This window comes from Salvia splendens, chromosome 19, assembly GCF_004379255.2.
Source record: "Salvia splendens isolate huo1 chromosome 19, SspV2, whole genome shotgun sequence".
NCBI classification, from domain to species: domain Eukaryota; kingdom Viridiplantae; phylum Streptophyta; class Magnoliopsida; order Lamiales; family Lamiaceae; genus Salvia; species Salvia splendens.
Genome location: NC_056050.1, coordinates 24,434,166 through 24,460,641, shown reverse-complemented (window position 1 = coordinate 24,460,641; position 26,476 = coordinate 24,434,166). Strand labels below are relative to the sequence as shown.

The 26,476-nt window shown below is 38.8% G+C and overlaps 3 protein-coding genes and 2 non-coding genes across 8 annotated transcripts; 2 read left to right on the top strand and 3 right to left on the bottom strand.

Moving 5' to 3' along the window:
* Window positions 1-5,523: 5,523 nt before the first annotated feature.
* On the bottom strand, window positions 5,524-5,606 carry LOC121780503. The gene has a single exon (XR_006046044.1). It is a non-coding gene; the product is annotated as a small nucleolar RNA snoR53Y (small nucleolar RNA).
* A 52-nt stretch (window positions 5,607-5,658) lies between these two features.
* Window positions 5,659-5,759, bottom strand: LOC121780502. The gene has a single exon (XR_006046043.1). It is a non-coding gene; the product is annotated as a small nucleolar RNA snoR69Y (small nucleolar RNA).
* A 1,364-nt stretch (window positions 5,760-7,123) lies between these two features.
* On the top strand, window positions 7,124-17,996 carry LOC121779878 (soluble starch synthase 1, chloroplastic/amyloplastic-like). Of its 3 annotated transcripts, XM_042177329.1 has the most exons (15): window positions 7,124-7,507; window positions 8,483-8,841; window positions 8,992-9,069; window positions 9,207-9,331; window positions 9,522-9,603; window positions 9,770-9,943; window positions 10,152-10,233; window positions 10,306-10,397; window positions 10,549-10,611; window positions 10,701-10,790; window positions 10,892-11,016; window positions 11,090-11,198; window positions 11,284-11,339; window positions 17,579-17,618; window positions 17,695-17,996. In XM_042177329.1, exons 1-15 carry the CDS (start codon window positions 7,225-7,227, stop codon window positions 17,851-17,853), a joined length of 1,917 nt encoding a protein of 638 aa, XP_042033263.1. In that variant the 5' UTR covers window positions 7,124-7,224; the 3' UTR covers window positions 17,854-17,996. The 3 variants fall into 3 exon arrangements, 2 of the variants coding, with proteins under 2 accessions (XP_042033263.1, XP_042033262.1); XR_006045950.1 differs by lacking the exons at window positions 17,579-17,618; window positions 17,695-17,996 and adding an exon at window positions 11,552-12,011 and having other exon boundaries at window positions 11,284-11,468; XM_042177328.1 differs by lacking the exons at window positions 17,579-17,618; window positions 17,695-17,996 and adding an exon at window positions 16,845-16,985 and having other exon boundaries at window positions 11,284-11,378.
* A 588-nt stretch (window positions 17,997-18,584) lies between these two features.
* LOC121780151 (phytolongin Phyl2.2-like) lies at window positions 18,585-20,246 on the top strand. The gene has a single exon (XM_042177669.1). The coding sequence runs from the start codon at window positions 18,918-18,920 to the stop codon at window positions 19,707-19,709; it is 792 nt and encodes a 263-aa protein (XP_042033603.1). The 5' UTR covers window positions 18,585-18,917; the 3' UTR covers window positions 19,710-20,246.
* A 211-nt stretch (window positions 20,247-20,457) lies between these two features.
* On the bottom strand, window positions 20,458-23,579 carry LOC121780017 (PP2A regulatory subunit TAP46-like). 2 transcript variants are annotated; one of them, XM_042177534.1, is made up of 10 exons: window positions 23,473-23,579; window positions 23,292-23,389; window positions 23,080-23,202; window positions 22,648-22,734; window positions 22,407-22,511; window positions 22,029-22,193; window positions 21,811-21,846; window positions 21,635-21,706; window positions 21,080-21,360; window positions 20,458-20,980 (listed from the first exon to the last, which is right to left on the bottom strand). In XM_042177534.1, exons 2-10 carry the CDS (start codon window positions 23,385-23,387, stop codon window positions 20,725-20,727), a joined length of 1,221 nt encoding a protein of 406 aa, XP_042033468.1. In that variant the 5' UTR covers window positions 23,388-23,389; window positions 23,473-23,579; the 3' UTR covers window positions 20,458-20,724. The 2 variants fall into 2 exon arrangements, with proteins under 2 accessions (XP_042033468.1, XP_042033469.1); XM_042177535.1 differs by lacking the exon at window positions 23,473-23,579 and having other exon boundaries at window positions 23,292-23,466.
* Between the last annotated feature and the right edge of the window lie 2,897 nt (window positions 23,580-26,476).

The following is a 26,476-nucleotide window of genomic DNA, read 5'->3' as shown; positions in this document are numbered from 1 at the left end:
TTCAATTAAGAACTCTTGCTCATCTCACCATATTCCATATCAAAATATCAAGTCAATAAATCAGGCATACAATTTGATGAGATATTGGTAGCTAAAATCATGAATTTTTGACTAATTCTGGTATTTTTCATGAACTTTAAAAATAATTTAAATCATCAAAAACTTTATATTTCGTATTTGTTATTTTCCAACTCCACCCGAATAAGACATTTTTGGCCAAAACTTATTTAAGGTAGGCAACTGTGAGGTTTGTGATATTTTAAATCACTTTTAAAGTTTGTTATAAGTAGGATAAAAAAACCATATTAATTTAATCGTGCCAAGTAGGATAAAAAAAATACATGAATATTAGTCGGAGTGATTGACCCGTCATGAGAGAATTTATAGGAGTATCATTTTTAAAATTTGTGGGAAATGGCATAATTAGGCCAAAGTTCGTGATGTTATGAACTAATATCCCAAATTTTAGTTGTAAATTACACGCCATTTGTTTTGTGTTACTAGAGACTTGATTCATATACATTTCCGACACGTTCGTAACATAACAGAGTATATGCGTGAGTATTGGTCGGAACAAAGATCTTCGTTAGTTTTTGTCCAAATTCAGCATTGCCTCTCAACCCAAGCAAAGTACTATTACTACTAGTTAGAGCATCCACAACGGAGAGCTGCGGCTCGTCCGTCCGTGCCAGTGGGCAGGCGAAGTGACAGGCGGTGATTGGCCAACGGCATAGCCGTTGGCAATGTGATTTTTTTATTATTAAAATTAATTTTTGATTAAAAAAAATCCCACTTCCCAAAAAATATATCCGTTTTCTACCCACTTTTAATTTATTTTTCAATTTCCCCCCCAAAAAATACACATTTTTATCTATAAATACCCTCACTTTCACACCAAAAAATTCACACCACACTACACAATTCTCATCTACATTCTCTCATTTTCATTCTCAATCATTCTTCCACTTCTACAACATAACAATGTCCGACCACGGCGATCACCCCCGGGCTCCCACGGTTGCAACCCCGATTGGTTCGGTTCACAACCGTTTCCTAGTCAAAAAACGGAATATTCGGCCCCTCCTCAAATCCAAAGTTAGGGAGTTCCGGGTGGCTACCGGCCTTACCCGATCGACGACCAAGATGCCTCCGAAGGGCAATACTGGTGGACACTTGAGCCTAGAGCGAGGTCGAGCGGCCCTTCCCAAACTTCGACTCCTCCTACTCGCGGTGTCCGCACACCGTATACTCCGGTGGAGATGGAGCAATTGTTCAAGGCGTTCTTGTCAATCTCCGAAGATCTGGAGGTTAGCACGAACCAATCCGGCGATCATTATTGGTGGCGCATCTGTCGCCGGTACAATGAAAACCGGCCGGCGGGAACAATCGAGCGCAACGAGAGTATGGTGCGCAACGCCATACAGAGCCAACGAAGAAATCCAAAAGTTTCAGGGGTATTACCTCCAGGAAGAGCGGTCGGCGGGGAGGGCAGGAGCGGTCGGCGGGGAGGACATTCTACTGCAAGTAAATTACCCCAAGATGATTTTCTTATTTATTACGCTATTTAATTCCTCCAAGTCATTCTCTTATCTTTTCGATTCTATTGAAAAAAAATACAAAAAACTCAATTTTTGCATGTACTATTACTTTGACTAAAAAGTCAAAAATCCAGTAGGAGTAGTTTTGTTCCATCATTTTCAAAGGAAGCACAGCACAGCATTGGTTTTCAACCAAATTCAGAATATATGGTCTTTATTATAACCAAATAAAATACAAAAAACATTTCGAAAGTTTTATTATTCTCCAAAAAATACTAATCTAAAGTCTTATAATGGGAACTTACTTTGGAAGATTGGCCTCACATTTTATGCATCACAAAACAAACTACTCCTAGTTAGTAGTAGTCTATTTAAACATAATCATTAATTATCTTTTAATGGAAGTAAAATATAGTAATCCGGGTCTACCTAAATTAGCGGCCCTTCATTTAATTTTTATCTTTTAGTGACTCAACTGCAATTTTAAGATCTCAAAACTGGTTGTGAAAATGAAACTCCACTGCTCATAAACCATTAAAATCGGGTTAAAACCGTTTAAAAATTGACGGAATTGTTAGTGTAGGACCAACTGTGATCCGAGTTGAAATGTTCAGAATGCAAAAATTCAAAAGATAAAGTATATGACCAAAATCATAAAATTGACATATGTTCAGGACCAGATTTGGCATTTACTCATTAAAAAATTTATTTCAATCCTTCATTTCTATATTCTATTTGTATTTTCAATCCCATAGTTCACATGCTACACAAAAATAGTCCAATTTTTAAAATAAAATAATGGTAATTATGGAATAATTCTTACAATAATTATTTGAAAAGTGAAAATAATGGTAAGTGTGGAATACTCCTTACAATACTTGTTTAAAAAGTGATAAAAAAAATACGTTTAATTTTTCGAACGACGGTTTAGTTAATACAAAGTTTTTTCTGCATTTATTTTTATAGGAAAGTAGATTCCACAAAAAATTGATTGATCGACACAATTAGTTTTCTCGTGTTCAAAAATGTACATTATGATAAATAATTCGAGAGTTGTATAACTATAATAACGACCATTTAACTTACAATAACTATAATAACGACCATTTAACTTACATTTGTCATTTCATAGTATTAAATATTATTGATGCATATTTATTATACTATAATTGAGCCATTGTTTGATTAGGTACAAAAAATTGACATTTATCTTAGCATGCGTGTATAATACTTCCTCCGTCTTATTACATGTGCAACATTTCTTTTGGACACAGTTTTTTAGGAGTGAAAAAAAAGTAGAGAGAGAAGGTATGAGAGGGGGTCAAATAAGGGAGAAATAGAATGTTTTTTATGCCAAAAAAGGAAATATCTCACTTTATAGTGAGACGACCTAAAAAAGATTACGCCTCACTTATAATGAGACAAAGGGAGTAAGATATAGTCGACCACCATGAATTATGATAACATTTTTTTAAAATAAAATCATTTTGTTCTTTGTTGTTACAATTCGTTTCCTTTAATTTACAGTAAATCCTGTGAGTTTCCTAATTTTGCTATTGTGGTCCTATACTCCTATATATTTCATAATTATAATACTCTTGTTTAGAGATAAATAAAATTTGAAAATTTCCTCGTCGTGATCTTGTAAATTCAATTTTCAATTATTGGAGTACAATATATGTTTATTTTCTAGTACTCCTATATAGTAATTAGATATCTTTGATTGTTTTACATTTTTAAATTTAGATGGATATATTTTAAGCTAAAATGGTGTGTTATAATTTGTACATATATTTTTTTCCTAATATCCCTTTAATTACTTATTGTAGACTCCACCTAGTAATCATTCAAATGTTATTCGTAGCTTTATCTTTAGATGGAATCTTTATGTTAAATGGCTTAAAAACAGTTAAAATTATTGCAAATTAGTTTAGTTCTTAGCCAATGACTATATTCTTTAGGTACAGCACCTATTTGTTTATTGATGGTTGTAGGTGAGGGTGTGGATCCTCTGCTGTGCTGAAAAGCACAGCAGCCCCTGCTGCCCCTCACAACAAATAAAATAAGCAAATAAATAAAAATAAATTTAATTAAATAAATATATATATATTATTTTGATGAATAGTGAGGAGCAGCAGGGGCTGCTGTGCTTTTCAGCACAGCAGAGGATCCCACCCCTGTAGGTGAATGTCACTTATTGGCCACACCAACTCCTAGAGCATAGAGTCGTCGTCTTCCCTTGTGGCTAGGCAGCCGCCAAAGTCATTAGGCTGTCCGGGTACGTGCGAGGCGGGCCTTGCGCGCGCTCAAGGGGCTGGTGAGGCTCCAGGGGCTCGTTAGGGGTCACAACGTGCGGAAGCAGGCGCAGATGACCATGCGGTGCAAGCAGACGCTTGTACGCGTGAAAGCACGCGTACGCGCTCGTAGGCTCCAGCTTCTGAGCAAACTGGAGCAGGAGTGGCGGAAGAAGATCAAGAGTCAAATGAACAAGTTTGAGAGTGAGCAATGGGATAGGACCATGAGTAGAATGAGAGATAGCCCTATAAGAAAATTGTTCTTTGAAGTCAAAAGAGAGAGAGAGAGCTCTAACCTACAATCAGGTTTGAAATACTCCCTTCGTTCACTATTAACTGACTCATTTTATTTATGCTTTTAGAATGAATAGTAAAATTCATGTTCAAATAAATTTTCATCCACGTGAAATCGAGACAGAAATTAAATAAAAAATTTTATCATGAACAAGTGAATAATGTGAATTCTAATATGCGTTGCGATTAACGTCAGCAGCAAATGGTGTCACAGTGGAGTTGGAATTGGGTCGACGGATGGATGAATGACGACTCATCCGAAATGGGGCGTATTGACCGGCCATGGAAAACGTCCCAAGCTACATGGCCCCGACACAATCTGCTAAAGCAAAGGTACGGACTCAAGGCCTAACTAAACAACCCGGCCCGCCGGGGAATCAGTGGAACTATTCTACTAAGAGGGTCGGTGGATACGACTCATCGAGTTCGGGTGGAGGGACACCTTATCAGCCTCAAAGAAGCCCGAATCCTAGAGATGGTAAGTGCATGTGCAGCCCGGAATCTAGCACTGAGGGCAAGTCTTTTTCATAGGGTTGGAGACATACTTCCGGTTCATATTATTTATATTGATATTGCTACTGTTGATTTGTGATCAAGTATATATATGAATACTCCCTCCGTCCCAAAGTGTTCACTTTTTATATTTAAAAATAAGAGAGCATGATAAAACGTTATTCATTAATTATTTTTGTTAACAATTGCAAGAAAAATGTATATTTGTTCTGATTAATTTATTTTCTAGCTTATTGTATAGGAGTATAACATAAATTAGACTAATAAACACGAAATTAATACTATCGTGTTTTCTCTCTTCTTACGGAGTAAATACAATTTATTATGTTCTGTATTTCTTAATTTATCATTAATTTTTTACACCATTTATTAAGTACTCCTACCACTTTCTTTACTCTTGTGTCTAAAACAAATGATTAAATTTTACAAACATGGACAAAAGAAATTCATCATTTTAATTGAAAGAAATTCATCAATTTAATCGAAAGGAGTACTATATAACATCAATCTACTCTACACCACATATCCTTTTTATTTTAATTTTTCTAACCCAATTAGACTTTAATAAATCTACTAATATGATTAAGCTTTTTTTATGATGCTGGAATGTCTAAAATTAGTGTGAGAATCAATATGATTAGTTATCACTATTATAATTCTGATTTAATTCAATGCTGATGTCAAAATAATTCTTTTGCTCAGACATTCTGGAAATGAAACTCCGCACCACAACCAGAGAAATTTGAAGATTGATGGAAAAAATTGATATAAGAAGCAAAAAATACACGAAAAAAATTGATTTTTCTTCCATTTCAGCTCTTTTAATCAAACAAAAGTGAACGAATTCAGAAGATCAAAATATGAAAATCAAAATAAAATAGAGGTATTCCTTCAGATAATTTCGAAAAATCGATATCAATCACAAGATATTCAGTATTAGCATGGTTTATCATCCATCACCAGGAACACCAAAAGGGGATGAAAGAAATGGGGGGAAAAAAGAAGGAAAAAGAGGGATTGGAAAAGCTCAGATAGATATGAGAAATAATTATTTTCCCTGACCTTACACAAAGAAGGTCTCATAATGAGCTGGGATTAATCAATCTTTATCGTCACCGCAAAACACAAAATCATAACCAGGAGCAAATTTTTTGAATTTGATGATGCTATGAAATGCAGAACGTGATGTGGAGGTTTAAATAACTGCATGAATTAGGGTTCCAAAATTGCAATGTAAGTAAGAAATGGGCTTGCATTTCATTTTCGGCCCGGGTGTTTTTTGGGCCGATATTCACTTTGGGCCATCTTCTAATATTCTTTGATTGTTTTTTTTAAGTTCAAAGTGAAATTTCAAATTTGTGTGGACAAGATCGATTACTTAATTGACTTCAAGCATAAAAACAAAGAAGACTTTGCACAAAATGTTGGTGGAGTAGTAATATCTAAGGTTCTGAGTCTACTGATATTCTATTTTTAAATTAAAATTCATTTTCCTATTAAGAAAGAAAAAGGACGACCATTTTACAGTTTTTAAAATTTTTATTAATCTATCTATGAAAAAGAAAATTTGTGCAAGTTAATATAAATAGATACGTGAATTATTTGCACATTGCTATTAATACACTATCTTTGTCCATTGATAATAATGGTAATAGACTACATAAGTTTTAAAACAAAAATAATAAAATACTCATTATGATCATGATTAAATGTTTCATTTGGACACATCACTAGCTGAAATATGTACAATGTGATAGAAGATGAGTGAAAAAATGTAGTGAAATATACACTGCAAAGAGTACTCCATGAGATATTAATACTGAACAATATGAATATATAAATTAATAAAATGCGTATAAAAGAGAAAAATGAGTGAAATATTATTAGTATAAAATTTATATAAATACGATATATAGAAGACTATGAGAGAGGGTGTCACTAAACTAGTAAATTACTCCCTCCATCTGTCATTAGGAGTCCCGGTTGACCATTTTAGTATGTCCGTCATTAGAAGTTCTGATTCACTTTTACTATAAATAGTAGGTACACTTCACTGCCCACTAACTCATTCTACTCACATTCTATTATAGTATGTCCGCCATTAGGAGTCCCGATTCACTTTTACTATAAATAGTAGGTACACCTCACTTTCCACTAACTCATTCCACTCACATTTTATTATAAAATTAACATATAAAAATGGGTTCTACATTCCACTATCTTTTTCCACTCACTTTTCTTTAAATTTCTTAAAATTCGTGCCGAAGACTCCTAATGGCGGACGGAGGGAGTATTGGGAAATCAACACAAAGTCTAAAATAGGACAAAATGAAGTGAAAAAGATGTTGATGTGCCATTAATAGCATAGACAACATGTGAATGCCGAACATTACTTGACACGTGTCTAATATTAAATCCCTGAACGACGTCGTTCCATCACCTTGTCACCCCCACAGCTATTTTTTCGCGGTTTTCATCAGATCCTAAGCGACTTTCCCTCAACATTTCCCTTCATATTCACTTCATCAGTCTTTCACACTTGCATATTCCTTGCTTCTTCACTCAACTATTCTTTTTCACCTCCCATGGAAGCGCTGCGGATCGCTCCCTCGAGATATCCCGCCGCAAAATTGATTCAAAACAGTGGCATCAGCTGTTTTAGGCAGCTGGGATTTGCTTCATTTTCGTCCGGGAAGAGAAAAGATCGTTCCTTTTGTGTCAGAGCGAGATCGTATAAGGAAGAGAGTGAGTTTGTGAGCAGGGGCAGCGGGAATGCCAAGAATCAGGAGACGAAGGAGGGAGTTTTGGTGGGAGATGAGAGAGATGAGATTGACTCTGTTGTTGGATTTCATTCCATTCCTCATTCTGGTCAGAATGCTTCTTGTGTTTTTCATTTCTGTGATACACAGTTATACTTTGTTTGTTTGCTTGTTTGGTTTTTTGAATTTTGCATATTTGTGTTTAATTTTGATCCATCATTTGTGTGTGTTTGTTGCAGAAGAGTATGTTGCTATCTGTATGGTTATGATTTGATACATTGTTCCTTATAATGTAGAGTACTAGTGGAGAAAGTTGGTGGTTTGGTCTCTTACAAATATCACTGTAGTTTTCTGTCTAATGTTGATGTAATGATTGTAATCTCTCTCTATGCTGTTGTGGTTGTGCCCAATATAATGTATCTGCATTTAGTATTAAGATTAGAGGAAAAGTTGAGGGCTTTCTCGAGTTTTTCGTAGATGGACTACAATTAGGTGCACATGGGCGAGACAAGCTCCTGTTTAGTGAACCGAGAGCTCGTTTCCGGGATATTATGGTTCTGTTTTAATCTGTTAATGAGTCAAATGTTATGATTACAGGTTCATGTTTCTCAAAAAACAGAAAAAAGAGTGATTCCTTAGCTTGGATATGTGTACCGTTTTTTCTCTTCTGTTTTTGGCTTTCCAGTGGAAAAATGATTGCAGTTTATGTTGTAGTATTTGGATGCTTGCTGTTGATTCACCTTGATAAAGCATTGTTCCTGAGTGATTCCAAGAACTATGATGTGCATAATGTTAACTGCTACATGTAGTCGTTGCGGTGATATTTGATATATTCACTTACTATGAATGATGATGAAGAAGATGATGGAACGATCTTACTCCATATTGTCTCTTCTCTAGATAGTATGAACTTATTTTGTCATTATAAAGATTGTGAGATCTATTGTGATTTTTTTATGTTAATTGAGTTGTGTGGTTACCTTTTTTAGTAAATTTGTTTGGTTGGGGTATTTTGGATTAAACTTTTCGGTGAAATATTACAGTAGTTCAAGTACTATCTGAGAATAATTATGTCTAATTTCAGTAATCAGCAATGAAAGAGTCTCGGAAACTCAAGAAGATGAAACAGAGAATCTGTCTGAAGAAATCAAAAGTAGTGCTAAAACTTCCCCCAGCACAACCTACAATGTGGTTTTCGTAACTTCTGAAGCAGCCCCATATTCGAAAACCGGAGGCTTGGGAGATGTCTGTGGCTCCTTACCAATAGCATTGGCTGCACGAGGTCACCGTGTAATGGTTGTATCACCGAGATATATGGATGGAGGTTTATCAGATAAAAAATTTGCCAATGCCGTTGATACTGAAAGGCCGACCAAGATCCATTGCTTTGGTGGTGTACAGGAGGTTGGATTATTCCATGAATACAGGGCTGGAGTTGATTGGGTAAGAAGATCCATCTACATTTATCGAGTCATATGTATAGATAGCGAGTAAAATGTCCTATTCTGGAATCGAAAGTTACATCATTAGAGAAAACTACTAGCCCTTTTTTAACATGTTCAAGTGTTTTGTTTCATATTTTTTCATATTTAGGTCTTTGTAGACCACCCCTCATACCACCGACCTGGAACTCCATATGGCGATGGTTTTGGTGCGTTTGGTGATAATCAGGTAAATGGTTGATCGTACAGAAATTGACATTCTTTTTTTTTCTGTGTGAAATAGATCAGTACTCAAAGTGATTGATGAATCTTTGCAAGTTATTATGAATCATTTTTTTGATAATTTATACCCTCTTTTGTGAACAGTTTCGGTTCACTTTACTTTGTCACACGGCTTGTGAAGCTCCCTTAGTGCTGCCGCTGGGAGGGTATACATATGGAGATAAATGTCTATTTATAGCAAACGACTGGCATGCCGGCCTAGTTCCTGTGTATGTGACCTTTACATCCTCGCTTTTGTGAACGATTCCTGGTTCTTTATTAATGTCTTATAAATATTTTAGGCCGTATATGTATTTCTGCAATGATTTTTCTTGTACAATATGCGTAGCACCCATATAAACTCACAAACCATTAGATCAATGATGTAAATAGTGATTTCCATTTGTTCAATGATTTTAGGCTCTTAGCCGCAAAATATCGTCCACACGGTGTATACAAGGCTGCGCGGAGTATAATTGTGATACATAATCTAGCACATCAGGTGAGTTCTGTTTCATTTCAGTTTAGTAGGCTCTAATGCATTTTTACTTTCTAGTTCTTTTTTGCATTCTGTAGAATTTGATTTGCTGAAGAACTGTGGTAACGTGTAAATGACTTTGATTATCATAGTGAAGTAGTAATGACACACGAACTATTCCGTTGTACAGGGTGTGGAGCCAGCAGTCACGTATAAGAATTTCGGATTGCCTCCTGGGTGGTACAAGGCGCTGGAATGGGTGTTCCCAACTTGGGCGAGGACACATGCTCTCGACCCTGGTGAAGCAGTCAATGTTCTGAAATCTGCTATAGTCACTGCTGACAGAATAGTGACAGTAAGCCAGGTAATATTATGTTAAAAATCACGTTATATCGATCATATTAGGATCGGTAAGGACTCAGTAGGCTATTCGTTTATCAATTTTCTTCGCTCACCAGAGAACTTCATGGTTTTCAGCATTTGGATATGTGGCTATGTAAATTGACCATAAACAAGTCCTCAACTTTCACCGCCTAATTATCACATTTTCTTACTCTCCTTCGGTTTTCCAGGGTTACGCCTGGGAAATAACCACCCCTGACGGTGGATATGGGTTACACGACCTATTAAGCAGTCGTAAGTCAGTTTTGACAGGTATGTTGTGTCGACTTGTCTACATCAACAAAACAAATTAGTTTTGATTAGAAATAACATGCAACCGTGCAGGAATTACTAACGGAGTTGACACCGATGAATGGAATCCATCTACTGATGCACATCTTCCTTCCCTCTACTCGATTGACAACCTCTCTGGAAAGGTCGTGAAACTCCCAAAATTTTAAACATTAGTTCAGCCTTTATGTATGTCCACGACAGCTAGCTCAACTATCGAGGGACTAAATTCGCCATAGATGGCAAACTCGAGTTTTCTTCTACTTATCCTCTAAATTCTGCTGCTGTTCATTCCAGGCTGAGTGTAAGGCTGCGCTACAAGCAGAACTCGATCTTCCAGTCCGACCCAATTGTCCTCTGGTGAGATTGAGAACATAGCTCTCCTATGTTTTAGTCGGTTCTAGGTTTACTTAACCTCGCGTTTTCTCAAAGTTGACGACTCTCCACAGATTGGGTTTATCGGGAGACTTGACTACCAGAAAGGCGTTGACATTCTTCTTTCAGCCGCCCCACATGTTATGTATGATGATGTCCAACTTGTAAGACTGCTCTTCGTCCGTGTTCAACTAATAACTTCCGCCTTTTTTGAAGATTTTAGTGAGAAGTATCTACTAATCGTCGTACATGTTTAACATTTCAGGTAATGCTCGGATCCGGAGAGAAGCAATACGAAGACTGGATGAGGCAACTAGAATCTACTTTTAAGGACAAGTATCGGGGTTGGGTTGGGTTCAACGTCCCGATCTCTCATAGGATTACAGCAGGGTAATTTGATGATCGGTTTAACTAATTTCCCTATGTGAGTATTTATTTGCTGATATGAGTAGACATTTTGCAGCTGTGACATACTCGTGATGCCTTCGAGATTCGAGCCGTGTGGGCTGAACCAGCTGTATGCAATGAGATACGGCACCGTTCCCGTTGTCCACAGCACCGGGGGGCTCAGAGTGAGATCACCTACCTCGATCTACAAGCTTTTTTTTCCAGTTTATCGAATAAATTGTTTTAACATGTCATGTTTCGATTCACCAGGACACGGTCCAAAATTTCGACCCATATGCGAAGGAAGGTGCGGGTGAAGGTACCGGGTATGTGTCACTTTGATACGTTATAGACGTATCTGTAAGGATGATCGGCGGCGGCTTTGCTCGGCGATCGGTTGTTCCGCACGCGAGAGAGGTTCTCGTCGGGCAGAGAAAGAAGTTATTGAAAGCTTTGTAAGAGACGTGAATTTTTTTGGGAAATAAACTTATCACTCATTACCATAATATGTTGACAAGTTTCCCTTTTTATATTCTAGGACCCTAGGGTGGTTCGACCTCCTACCTCTCGGGAAAGAACCACTAAGAAAACCCGAGATGGGGCTTATAGATGCGCCCGACACTTACAGTATAATCAACACACTAATAATAATATAATATGCTTCAAATACACAACGTAAATAACTATCTCATTTCGGCACACAATCGACAAGGCGATTGGGTGGCCGAGTGTTTCTCTTTGGACGACTGCTACTCTTCTTCTTGTTGGTTTGACCCTGTTGCTGCAACTTGTTGGAGCTATTCTTTAGTTGATCGGAAGTCTGGTGATGGTCTTGAGATGCCACTTGAACATGAGTTTGAGGTGATCCTGTATCAACTCCCCCGCGGATGAGAGAGTCCTTGTCCTCAAGGAATAGATCAGGGAAACGACGCTGCACTATTGAAGTTGGTTCCCACGTGACAGAATCATCAGGCCAACGAAGAAGAACGTGATCGACGGCGTCGTTATCCCGCAACATGGTCCGCCTTTCTAACACTGCAGTAGGCTTGATCATTAACTTACCATTACAGAATTCCTCTGGCCAAGAAGACAACACAGCAGTTTGGTCGGACTCCACAAAAGGCCGAAGTAAACTGACGTGAAAAACGTCATGAATGCGACTACCTTGCGGCAGCTTAAGTCGGTAAGCAACTTGACCGATTCTCTCGATTACATCAAAAGGCCCATAATAGCGGCGTGATAGTTTCGCAGACAGGGGTTTGGCAACCGAGTGTTGGCGATATTGTTGAAGTTTGAGAAGCACCTTATCGCCAACATTGAACTCTAAATCACGCCGATGTTGGTTCGCGGTGGCACGCATTCTTTGTTGAGCTCTTTCCAAATTTTTTCGTAGATCAACCAATAAGAGACCCCGCTGACGGATCAAAGCAGCCACAGCTGGAGGGGTTCGTGGAGACGGGTCAGCAGCAACCAGTGAAGGTGGTTCACGGCCATATAAAGCTTGAAATGGCGAAACCCCCAAAGCCTCATGGTGGAAACAATTTAATGCCAATTCAGCCCAAGGTAGAAAATTCGACCACCTCGACGGACGGTCCGCCGTGAAAGCGCGAAGATATTGCTCCAAACCTCTGTTTCGCACCTCCGTCTGTCCATCGGTTTGAGGATGATATGCTGTAGAGAAATGCAATTTAGTACCACTCAACGCCATCAACTCTTCCCAAACCGCATTCAAGAACACCGAATCCCTATCGGAAACCAAGGTTTTGGGAAAACCATGGTGTTTGACAACTGTATTCACAAACAAATGAGCAACACGTAAAGCATCAAATCTGGTAGGGAGCGGCGCGAAATGAGCATATTTCGATAAACGATCAACGACAACCATTATGGTAGTGTACCCTCGCGAAGATGGAAGACCCGTAATAAAATCCATGGAAACGTCCTCCCACACCTGAGATGGAATAGGTAATGGTTGGAGTAACCCCGCTGGTTTTAGGGTGGAATATTTTGTGGTTTGACAAACCAAACAAGCAGCAACGAACTTCTTAACATCACGACGCATATGTGGCCAATAGAACGAGGAGACTAGGCGTCTAAACGTGCGGTCCACCCCCGGATGACCTGCAGAAGGGGTACTATGATGTTCATGTAACAACACACGCTTAGTGTTAGACTCTGCAGGAACGAAAATACGACGCTTGAAATAAACAAGCTCGCCATCGAAAGTGAAGTGAGGGGATGCGAGACCGGCCGAAATCTGAAGAATCAAGTCTTGGAGCTCGGCTGAAGCTGCTGTGTCAGATTTCAAATCTGCCAAAATGGATGGAACCGGCTGTGACGCAGCTGCTAGCAATGCAGCATCGACTGAAGAAGAATTATCCGTAGGTTCATCTCGGCGGGACAAAGCATCAGCTACTTTGTTATTGCTGCCCTTCTTGTATTCAATGACAAACTTATACCCCATTAGCTTGCGAACATAGAGATGTTGATCCGGTGTTTGCACCACTTGTTGCAATAATTCTTTCAGACTTTTCTGATCAGTGCGGATGATGAATTCTCGGCCTAATAAATATTGCCTCCATTTTTGTACAGCTTCCACTATTGCGTATAATTCTTTGTGGTAAGTAGAAGCTACGCGGCGACGAGGACCAAGCTTTTTACTGAAAAAAGCTAACGGGTGATTATCCTGCAATAGAACCGCACCCACTCCAAAATCACAAGCATCAGTTTCGACACAAAACTGACGAGAGAAGTCCGGCAGACGGAGAACAGGAGCTGAAGTCATGGCTGTTTTGAGTTCACAGAAGCTTTGCTCGGCTGCAGGTGACCAAACAAATGAGTCTTTCTTCAATAAATCAGTCAAAGGAGCTGCTATAAGTGCATAGATGGCGATAAAACGCCTATAGTATCCTGTAAGACCCAAGAAACCCCTAAGCTGCTTAATTGTCGAGGGAATGGGCCACGCGACCATGGCATCAATTTTACAAGAATCTGCCTTAAGCTGTCCATCAGTAATGATATGCCCCAAATATTCGACGGAGGTGCTACAAAAAGAACACTTGGAAAGCTTAACAAAAAACTGATTAGCTTGCAAGATAGATAATACCTCGGCAAGATGGCTAGCATGAAGATCCAAGCTTGCACTATAAATCAATATGTCATCAAAAAATACAATGACTGATTTTCTGAGCAACGGCTGAAAAATTGTGTTCATAGCCGCTTGGAATGTGGAGGGAGCGTTAGTCAACCCGAAAGGCATGACTAAGAACTCAAAGTGCCCATCGTGAGTTCGAAATGCTGTCTTGAAGACATCCTCCTCTTGCATCCTAATTTGGTGGTATCCTGAACGCAAATCAAGTTTTGTGAAATATTTCGCAGACCCCAGCTCATCAAAAAGCTCATCAGTGGTGGGAATTGGGAAATGATCAGGTACAGTAGCCGTGTTAAGAGCACGATAATCAATACAGAACCTAAAAGAGCCATCTTTCTTGCGGATGAGCAGCACCGGTGAAGAAAAAGGACTCTGACTGCGCTGTATGATGCCTTGATCAAGCATTTCACGAACTTGTCGTTCAATTTCATTCTTTTGAAAATATGGATACCGATATGGTCGCACATTCACCGGCCGGGAGTTAGGTTGGAGATGAATATGATGTTGTAAGGTTGCCAAGATGGTCGGAGGCAAATCCGTTGGAAGAGACAGCGGCTGATCAGCGTTGAGATCCCTGTCAGAAGGGTCTACTGCCACAAGCTCATATAGGTCATGGCCTGTAGTTCGAGATAACATAGCGGACAGCATACAAACAGAAACCGGGCGCGGATTAGGTGTAATTCCTCGCAAGAGAACTGGAGTGCCATCTTTGATAAATTCCATTGTTCTCTCCGGATAATCATGTGTAACCTTACCCAATGACTCCAACCATTCCATACCCAAGATTAAATCTGAACCATAAGCGGCAAGGACATGTAAATCCAAGACGAAAGAAGTCCCCTGCATCAACACTGTGGTCTTTTTAGAAACATGTGTGCATAGCAAATATTCACCGCTTCCCACATACACCCGGAACGGAGTAATAGGCGACAAGGGTAACTGTAATTTCTCAGCAACCCGGGGATGTAGAAAATCGTGAGATGCTCCTGTATCGATCAAGATACTGACTTCAAGAGATCCGATAGTGCCCACAATGGTTAAAGATTTTGCCCGTTTTCTTCCATCACGTGATTGCAAGTGAGATAAATCTGCTGTCACTATATCCTCATCTTGGTCAGTAACTTGTTCCTCATCTTCATCAATACCCATATAAACGAGAAACGTCTGATTGCACACATGACCCAGTGCCCACTTATCATTACAATACCAGCACTGACCCCTTCTTGAACGCTCAGCCTTCTCGGCGTTAGAAACACGCACTACCGGCAGCTTAGAAAAATCACGAGAGCGAGCAGAGGACGGCTGTCCCACAGCACTTGTGGTTGTAATATTCTTGTCTGAAGAAAGTAGAGGTCGAGTCGTTTGTCCTCGGGAATCCTTTTGAGCCCATGGCCGTTTGTGAAACCCAGTCGTTGTTGGCGCATTGGATTCGGCATGAGTAGCCGATAATTCCTGAGATAGCGCGAAAGCAGATGCCAAAGTAGAGGGACGGTGGAGCTTTACCTGCCTTTGAATTGGTTGTTTCAATCCTGTAATATAGATAGGCAAGAGTGTAGACTCCGGCACGCCGGAAATTCTATTCATCATCTTTTCGAAAGCCAATTGATATTCGGACACAGAGTCCGTTTGACATAATTTGGAGATAAGACCAATATAATTTTCATAACATTGCGGATCAAACCTATGTCGAACATCTTCCAAAAAATCCAGCCAAGTGACAAAATGATTATTGGCACGATAATTAAATATCCAATCGTCGACTGGTGGATCAAAAAGCATCACAGTGTAGTGTAATCTGTGGTCCTCCGGCATCATTATATGATCGAAATAATATTGTACCCGCGAAATCCAATTCGAAGCATCAGAACCATCGAAATGAGGAGGATCCATCTTCACTCTAGGAAAATAATCCGAATTCTGAAATCTAGAATTTTGAAATCCAGACTGATGGCGGTTCGGAGGGGGATCCCAACAGGACTGCATACGTGGATGATTATTATCCCACGTTCTGGAGTAGTTATTGCGGTTTTGGGGCGGTTCCCAAACATTTCGTGGGCGGAATTGATCTGCCGAAAAATCAGGAAACTGATTGGACTGACTGTGAAACTGACGTGGTGGTCTATCCGAACGAATACGGTGACCGGCAGAGTACCCCGGATCGTGTGGTGGACGGGGTAAGGGAATCTCTGGAAACCGGCGAGTAGGATATGTTGACCGAGTATTGTGAATTGTCTCTGCGTGGGAATAATGTTTGGAGCCCCGATGAAATGACAAATTACTCCGATGGTGATCGAAATCGCCGTCATCATACTCCTGAATATCATAATGCGGATCAGGCTCAGGTGTATGCGTAGAGTCGAGATTGACTACGCGACGTTCAGTAGCGTCAATACGCGATTCCAAATGTGAAACACCCACCAATAATCGATCAAGTTTCGCATTGACAGGATCAATGGGCTGATTACGTCGCACTTCAGGCGACTCGAGTGCGTCAGAGCTATCCGGTATACGATTAAGAACTAAACTCTCCTTGCGACCTACACCGGATTGTTGTTTCGACGTCCCAGGTTCTGGTGGGTTGAAAGCAGAGGGCATTCCCCACTGGGAACCAGCCTGTTCGTTGGTAGACATGAGTTCCGGATGAAAGCACCAGATGATACGTTATAGACGTATCTGTAAGGATGATCGGCGGCGGCTTTGCTCGGCGATCGGTTGTTCCGCACGCGAGAGAGGTTCTCGTCGGGCAGAGAAAGAAGTTATTGAAAGCTTTGTAAGAGACGTGAATTTTTTTGGGAAATAAACTTATCACTCATTACCATAATATGTTGACAAGTTTCCCTTTTTATATTCTAGGACCCTAGGGTGGTTCGACCTCCTACCTCTCGGGAAAGAACCACTAAGAAAACCCGAGATGGGGCTTATAGATGCGCCCGACACTTACAGTATAATCAACACACTAATAATAATATAATATGCTTCAAATACACAACGTAAATAACTATCTCATTTCGGCACACAATCGACAAGGCGATTGGGTGGCCGAGTGTTTCTCTTTGGACGACTGCTACTCTTCTTCTTGTTGGTTTGACCCTGTTGCTGCAACTTGTTGGAGCTATTCTTTAGTTGATCGGAAGTCTGGTGATGGTCTTGAGATGCCACTTGAACATGAGTTTGAGGTGATCCTGTATCACACTTCCTTCGACATTTTCCGACCAAGGTTTTCTTGTTTACTTTTTATGGGTCCCTATACAATACTCGCTCCGTCCCACTTAACATGACCCAAAATGGATTTGGGTCATTATGAATGTAACGATCCGAAACGGATTTTGGGCCATCTTGAATGAGACAGAGGGAGTATACTAGATTCGTTTTAATGTTTGAATTTTCTTCACCTCTATGTTTAAATTGTCACAGATGGGCGTTTTCTCCTCTAACGAAAGACAGCTTACTGACGGTAAGTCTATTCGTGATCATATATGATTCATCGTTCTGATATCGTACGATTTCTCATTTGTCGGTTCGTCTCCCAGGCGCTACAAAGAGCAGTTTTGACGTGCAGAGAGCACAAAACGTCGTGGGAGGGAGTAATGAAGCGCGGGATGGAGAAGAACATGTCGTGGGACAACGCTGCAGTTCAGTACGAGCAAGTCTTCGACTGGGCCTTCATTGATCCTCCTTACGCTGGCTGAGTTTGCACGAACACGAAAATGGTGGTAAAACATGCACATTTTTGCTACACTCGCTCATTCTTTCTAGTGTCTCGTCTTGATGTCGGGTTTGTGACACGTGTTCGTATTCGTGCTGGGTGTTTTCGTGCAACTAATCCGCTCGAGTAGTCGATGCCTGATGGTTTAGTTCTGGTTGTAGAGATGGAGATGGATTAGCAAAAGAATATTGATAATACGATGAGAAGTAACAAAAGAGCACTACTATACTTTCATAACTTCCGTTGATATTCATCAGTATTTTGGTGGTTTCTGCTCTTCTAGTTTGAAATTTTAGGGTTGTTGATGTTTTAATACACAAATTTTGAAAGTCGTAGAATGAGTATATGAACTTAAATATTACTCCTATTATAAAATTTGTGTATTAAAACTTGTCTTTAATAAACGAGACTATTTTTGTAGATGAAACTATTTTTTGTGTTACTTATAGCCATCAATTTTGAGGCAAAAATCAGAATAATATACACTTTTATATTATCGCGGTTTTTTGAAAATCAAACTTTATTTATATTTCTTCATCGTAAATTTGTAGATAACCTAATTTTTAGGTCGTAGAGTAAAAAAATTGATTAACAATTGCAAACTCAATAATAAGCAGGTCGTGATATCTGATATCATACTACAAATTCAAAATTTCTCACAATTTTGCAATTTTATTTGCGAAATTAGAATCGAAAAAATAAATATTGATTATTAGGAAAAAGAAATAAAGAAACAAATGTTGAATCTCTATGCAAAGGAAAAAGAATAACATTGGCCTCCAAAAGGGGGAGAGAATCGAGAGATTCTGTTTTTGGCCGGTGGAAAAGATCTCCTTTTTCCACTTTTCCGACGACTCAAGCCACCTCCCTCAACCCTAAATCCTCCCCCAATTTGAATTCACCCTCCTCAATTTCCCCCAATTTCGACCAGGACTTGGATCCGGATTCATTTTTCTGTAATTCTTTTCCTAGTCGCCACCGGCGAAACGAGAATTCCGACAAAAGGGAATTAGGGTTTTGATCTCGAATCCCCCTTTTTCCGCAGCTATGAATTCGGATCCAAGTCTGATCCACTACTGCTGCATTGCGAAATCAACCACCATATTAGCCGAATTCAACTCCAAGGACGCCGAGCTCGGCGCGATCGCGGCGAAATGCATCGAGAAAACGCCGCCGCTCCACGCCACCTTCAGCCACACCGTCCGCTCGCAGACATTCACCTTCATGATCGACGAGCCGTTCGCCTATTTCCTGATCTCCGACGAGAAATTGAAGAAATCCGAGGGTTTGACGTTTCTAGGGAGCGTGAGGGATGCTTTCGTTAAGGATTTCAACGGTGTTAGCAAGCTGGAGAGGCTGAGTTCTCATTGCTTCCAGGGCGAATTCAGCCCTGTTTTCCGGCAGCTGATTGGTCCGGCGCTGTATCACATGGATGTAATTGAGTCCCCAAAAGGGCAGAGAATGGGGGAAAATGGGAGCTTTCAATACGGGTCGGGCCCCATTCGCGGAAGGAGCCGGCTCAGTGGTGACAAAGGGACGAGCAAGATGAAGAAGAATGCAGTGCTTGAGGAATTCAAGATGGATGGGAAAAGAAATGGGGAGAGAGAGGTTGATGACAGCAGTGGCAACGCCACCCCCGTTTGTCCGAGCCCCGGGTTCAGTTCGACCTCGCATAAGAACAGAGGGCTCTATTCCGGGGAACTGAATTGCCAGCAAAAGGCTAAGAAGGTTTGGAAGAAGCAAGTTTGGGTGATTCTTTCGCTAGATTTGATCGCTTGTGCAATCTTGTTTGTTGTATGGCTGTGGGTTTGCAGGGGCCTGAAATGCATGGAGAGCTGAAATAGCTTTGGTTTGATTACATTTGGGTGATTTCTCTTATTCTTGGTGATATATAAGTATGTTGGTTGAGTTTCTTTGTTGAAATGAAAAGCATCCATTTCCTGTTATAATGCAGGACTGGTATCCCTTGTGTATTTGATGTGATTATTGTGCTTCAAACTTGTGTATACAAACTCGTTTTAATAGGATCCCCAGCCTGTTTTTGGATGTTTTTGATGATGGAGTGGATTGAACGCACGGTAAGTTGCTGGGCTCTATCGCTTTGGCAGTGGTGGTTCGAATCTTGGCCTCGTGTTTGATCTGCTGCGTTGTTTTGCTCGGTTTGGTTGTGGCTGTGAGATGAAACACCAACTGAGTTGCAGGATCTGAATTGTATTTGTACTTTTCAGAGTCTTGTATAAATCGAGTTTTTCTTCTGTTGATTGCTGTCACGCAATATGTTTTTGGATCCCGTGTTCATGTTTCTGGTTCGCGTTGATCTTGTATCTGTATCGCATCAAAACTTTGAAGTATAAACGTGACTGGTAATTTTCATAACTTGATCATTTTATGATCTTTCGAGTTAGATTATAGTATTACTGCAATCTACTTATGCTTTTTGGATCCTCTGTTTCTCACCTGTGCCCCTCTGTTCAGTAATTGCAATGATAGAGTTTGAACTTTTCAAATCATTAATCTTTACTAGAAACGAAATAAACCGAGTAGAAACTTGGGAACAGAATCGAGAAACGAAAAAAAAAACGAAAAGTCCAAGTAAATATAGATTTAAACTGGAATTGGAATGCAAAAGGGCATAGCTGTAACAGTTTATCACGACGTACAGAAAATGACTACCAAATTGAGTTTTAACCAGCTAAATGTCACCATCGGTCGAAGTTTCTCCTACTCTCTATACTCATAAGTTACAGCTACTATACAGCACAATAATACAGTAATAATAATTAAACAAAACTAAAACTTGGACAATAAATTGTACTCCAGTAATTGCACAGATGCAGGGCAATGGGCATTAAAATCAACCGCATGGAGTGAGTTTCTTATTGCCTGCTCCACGAGGGTTATCGTCCTTCCAGTCATCCCAGGCCCTAGCCTTATCTTGGGCAGCATCATCATCCTCATCATCATCATCCTCACTTGGCCTCTGTAGCAGCTTGTTATCCGTGTGCCATGACGTGTTAGCTTCTTCAATGATCTTCTTGGTATCTTCTTGCCACTTATTCATAATCTCCATCTCCTTCAACCCAGCTTCCTCTATGCTCATGGTTGGTAATCTGGCAATTAATTTAAATTTCAGAGATGTTCTTCAAGCAATCACAGCAGTTTTTTCATCATTTTGCTTGTAAATTCAGTTTTGTGATTTACTAAAATACCTGTAGTGAGGCTGGAAAACTTTAGCTGCGATTCTCTCCCTCTCACTTGTTGGGTTTTTGGCCACAAGGCTTGCAGGTCCAAATAGCATTGGCTGATGTTTGTGTTCATGAGCCTGTGAAACCGCCGCTCTACCCTCTATGACATCTTGAGCAAAAGTAGCACATGTGATTGGAGTTGCAGGTTTTGTAAATCGAGACCTTGTTGCTGCGTCACGATGCCAGGCTTCTGCTTTTTCAGCACGCTCATCAAGAATGGACTGTGCAAGCTCATTATTCCCTTCCTGCGGAAGATATAACCACAAAAGATAAGTTGTATTCAAATGTTGCATGTGCTACACGCCTACACAACTCATATGCACGAAGCTGCATGTCATATCTTAATGTTTGGTGAAGTGATTGAGCTGACTAAAGAGGAAGAATTCAATAACCTATTGCATGGAGCATGTGTATGTATATACTCCATGTCACAACACACGATTCCAGCATTCCTGAGATCTAGATAATAACTACTACAATTTCTCAAATCTAAAGTAGCTCCACTTTTCAAGTTGATACCTTTGACTGTCTTTCCCTAACAGCAAGGAGCATCTCTTCTTCTTTCTTCAACATTTCCTGTAGATCAAATGCCTGTGACACACAAATACCTGATTATTAACAAAGGTGGAAATGGGGAAATTTAAGTCTACACACAGAGCTGGTGTATATTGAAGATGCTGGAATTCCAGACTAACCTTACAGAGTGCCAAGGAGATGGTAGTTAGCCATGCCTGAGGAGAATATCATTATATCAGAAAATTACATAATTGAAACAGAAAAAAGATAAAAGCAGAGACTGGAAATACATCAATAATGCCTACAACCCTTGATATTTAGCATCCCTAACATTATTTAATTAGAATTTTGTACTTCACAAAAAATAATGCAGAAGAACTCATAAGATATAACTGACCTCCCTCTCCTCTTCTCCATCATCGTCATCATCAAAATCCTCTTCCTCGGACACAACAGGAGTAGATAATGCAGATGCCCTAGTTGAACGCCCTCGCCGTTCCTTCCGCTCCCTTATTTCAAGCAATTTTGACTCAGCAGCTTTCTGACGTTTGAAGCGTGCAATCTGAGTGCCAAATACAGTTAGATACGCCACACTATTGCTAGAGCGCCGTCAGATAATTAATCGTACAATAAGACATACAACCTTATAGAGACATTTCCAAAAGGCATTTTGTTAAAACAAGAAAATAGTAGTAAAAAATAAAATAAATATTCCAGCTATAAAATAATGAATCATAGACAGTAATGGGCAACACAAATAAATATCTAAACCTACCTTTTGGGCTCTCCTATCAGCAAATGTTTTACCAGTAGCTTGCACAAGTGATTCTAGTTCTTCTTTTGGTACAAGCTCCATTGCCTCACAAAAAGAGAAAAATTCCTGATAGCAAGGCAAAGCAAAATCCAAAACCATTACAACATGAATAACTTCACTAAGCCTATATCCAGATAAAACAAAGACTACAAAACACATCACAGAAAAGATCCTTTGTTGTGATCCCACAAAAAATGAGTACCTTAAGCTTGGCCTGTGAAACATTTAGAATTTCAATCCTATCTTCCTCAGAATTTTTCTCAGTTAGCTCACCAAGATAATATGGAACCTGTATGAAAAAAAAATCACCAATTACTATATTTTCCTCGACAAACCTAACCCAACAGAACAAAGATTCAACCATTCTATAGCGGAGTAAATTATAGAGCAAACACGAAGTAATGATTTTTATAAATTTAGCTTTCTAAATATCTACTGAAAACTGCTTTACAACAATTGCAATCAGTCTTTCAAGATGAAACAAATTAAACAAGAGATTACTATTACAGAAATAGACTATATCTACCGCATACAATCCATGCTTTCAGGTAGTTACCAACCATAATATGATTCTGACATTTTGGGCATCAATTAACAATACAATTATGCAAATCACTAATCAAATACCACTTACGAGAATATATTTGAGGTTTGCGGTACTGATATCATCTTTCGTCTCATTAAGCGAAAACAACCCTAATTTCCCAATCATTTCCTCGCATTTCCTCAACAATTCGCAACCTTTCTTCACCGTGTCCTAATCATCAAATTTAACACAATAAGCTCATCTAGCTCGAGATCCAAAGAGGTGAATTAATTATAGAGAAACACTAATTCCACGGAAACCTGATCGACGGACGAATCGGAGGCGGCTTGGTGAATTTTCCGAGCCTGCTCGAAAATACGGGGAAGAGACAATTCGTCCATGTTTAATTCCCCCATACCTGCACAATTTGAAAACCCTAGAAATTGAAATTGAAATTGAAATTGAAATTGAGCTAAATCAGAAAATCTAGAAGGCGCCTACGGAAATGGTTGTTCAGAGCAACTGAAATAGAAATCCTTCACCACCGGCGTATGTTAGTATCTAGCGACGAGGTAATTCTAGAAACTATAAGTTGAGTATGATTTTAATTCTTCTTGTAATTGCCCACTAAGCCAGCCAGGCCCAATAGTATTTCTATTTTTCCAAATGTTAAGTAAAAATATAATTATAATAATTATATTTTTACTTAACATGTGAATGTAACGCACAAAACACACACAAAAGCAGACCTGAATTTTCCCTCGTGTAGCCGTGTGCGTGCTCCCTCGTCCGCCTCGTCTTTGCAACGCAGCTCACGGACGTCTCGTATCGATGGAACGGGCTGGTAACACCGTGTTGCTGATGCCCTGCTTAGCCCATTCATTCTGATCAAAAGACCCATTTATTAGTAAATGTATCTCCCTTGGCCCATTTGAGGCCCATTTTAAACTTTCTCCTTCATTTTTATTTTTGAGGGGATCTATTTTAAATGGCTTTGAATGGTATATTTGAATGGCTTTGATGCATGTGATGTGAACATAAACAAATTATAGGATAAGGAAGCCTTTGAGCATCTTTAATTAAGGACTCTCTTAAGCTAAATTTATTACCGTGTTCGGATAAACTATATTACCAAAAATGGTCCAATTCTTGTTCGTCTTACATTTTTCAAAATTTGAGTTATAAATCATAAAACATGAAATTTTCATATTCATCTCATCATTTCCATTTTTTTTGGTGAATTACATGCTGACATGACAATCTATTTAAATTCTTTTTCTTTGATGAGTTATCAAATAAAGTAATTTTTAAAAGAGTCAAGGCCAGAACTGGTCATGTACATAAGTCCATTTTATGATTTTGGTCATATACTATATCTTTTGAATTTTTGCATTCTGAATATTTCAACTCGGATCACAATTGGTCATACACTAACAATTCCGTTAATTTTTAAACATTTTTAACCCGGTTTTGACCGATTTTTAAACGGTTTTAACCCGAATGTGACTGTTAAAACCATCAAAATCGGTCAAAATCAGGTTAAAATCGTTTAAAAATTGACGGAATTGTTAGTGTAGGACCAATTGTGATCCGAGTTGAAATGTTCATGATGCAAAAATTCAAAAGATAGAGTATAAGACCAAATTCGTAAAATGAACATATGTTCAGGACCAGTTTTGACCATTAATCTTTTTAAAATGGCATATGAACACATTGAGCTAGACTTTATTTTATGCATGGGTTTTGCTGTAAAAGCAATGTAACGGTGGGATCCCAACTTTGTCAGCAAACCCAGATTCCAAGGGCAGATCTTGGCATTAAATTAATGATTATTTTCCCTTAAGTTTACTGTTTCCAAATTATTAAATATTCAATGGGCCAATAATATTCTAGATTTGTATAATCAAAAGGGGACACTTCAAAAGGCTGTAATCTAAAGTTTCACAATCACATAACACCCTTTATTTCTTTAAAAGAATAATGCTTTGAAATCTTGGTTCGAAAATAAATTTTAGTATGTCGTATTTGGTCCAAATGATATCGACTTGAGAGTTGCATCCACAAATAACAACTCTGAACATTAATATAATGTATATAAAAAATCAATTAATATGTATATTCATAGTATATCTCACTAAATACAACATGAAACTGTTTCATGGGGTGACCTACTATTGGGCTTGGTCTTCTCTCTCTCATCATCATAATTATATTGGATATGATCAACATATCTTGATTTTGGTCTTCATCAAAATTAAATGCACCTAACAAATCTCAACATCGATGGGGCAGAGCTCAACCCCTCTCAATGTCTAGGGCACATGGTCAGTTATGTGATTGTGGTACCAAAAATTGACCTCCAATTTTTTTTTTAACATTTTTTTACTAGAAATGTACTATAATGAATTGTGAAACTCATTTTACTAGTTGTTAGAGATGGATGAAAATGAGGACGAATGCTTGAATGACTATTTCAGCACTATGGTGACGTCGGTTATTTTGATGTAACGCCAAGATTCATACCCCAAATCGAAATTTTGGATCTGCAAATGTGATTGTAGACTACTAATTAAATGAATACATACCCCTCAACCAATAGGTCGAAGATTAAGTCACTTTATTTTGCGTATGTGTGAATTATAATGAAAAATGGAGTAAATCATTGTCTAAGTATTAAACATAGTGTATTAATACAAACAGTGAGTAATAGAAAAACAAGGGCAAATATAAAAATTGACATGAAGTTTTGTCAAATTCTAATTTGTCCCGTAATTTTAAAAATCAGTCAGAAAAATCATGAAGTTTGAATTTGTTCTCAATTATCTCAGGACAAAAATTAAAGTCAACCATGTATAGTATATTGTTCACATTTTGCCACCAAATAATGTTCCTTTTTTATGATAAGTCTGTTAGAGTTTGTATACTAGAAATCACCTTTCGAGTGATTAATACTGTAAAACTCTATATGTTATTTTCCAAAGGAATGAAACAGATTATTTTTGTCATGATGTTGTTAAGTTTTACATTTAATGGATGTTTATTGCATATTTAAATGTATAAGCAATGTAATAAAGTCTAAGTCTTTGTTTTAGTAGGCCGGTTGTGGGCGTCGTCCACTTTAAGGTAACACGGTCAGTTCTGAACAAAGAAAAATAAGAATTTCACAACCTAGCAATGTCAGTCCGCATATTTCTAAGCCTTACTGAAATAAGATGACATTGGTGTGGTATAACACTGAATTGGATATAACAGCAAGACGAGTCTTTATGCTATCTACTGAAAGACGAGGTCTTGATAATTAATTTCTTAATCAATGTACGTTAGCATTGAGCATACGGTATTGATTATGCTCAACTTCAACTTACCAAAAGGTGCGGGTTTTTTGCAACCCAAGAATCCTGATATATTGGGTAGTGGTTATTAATATCTAGCGGTGCTAGAACTGCTATTATATCGAATCGTGCACGAGGTGAGTCTCGTTTGATAACGTACACAAGAGGAGTTC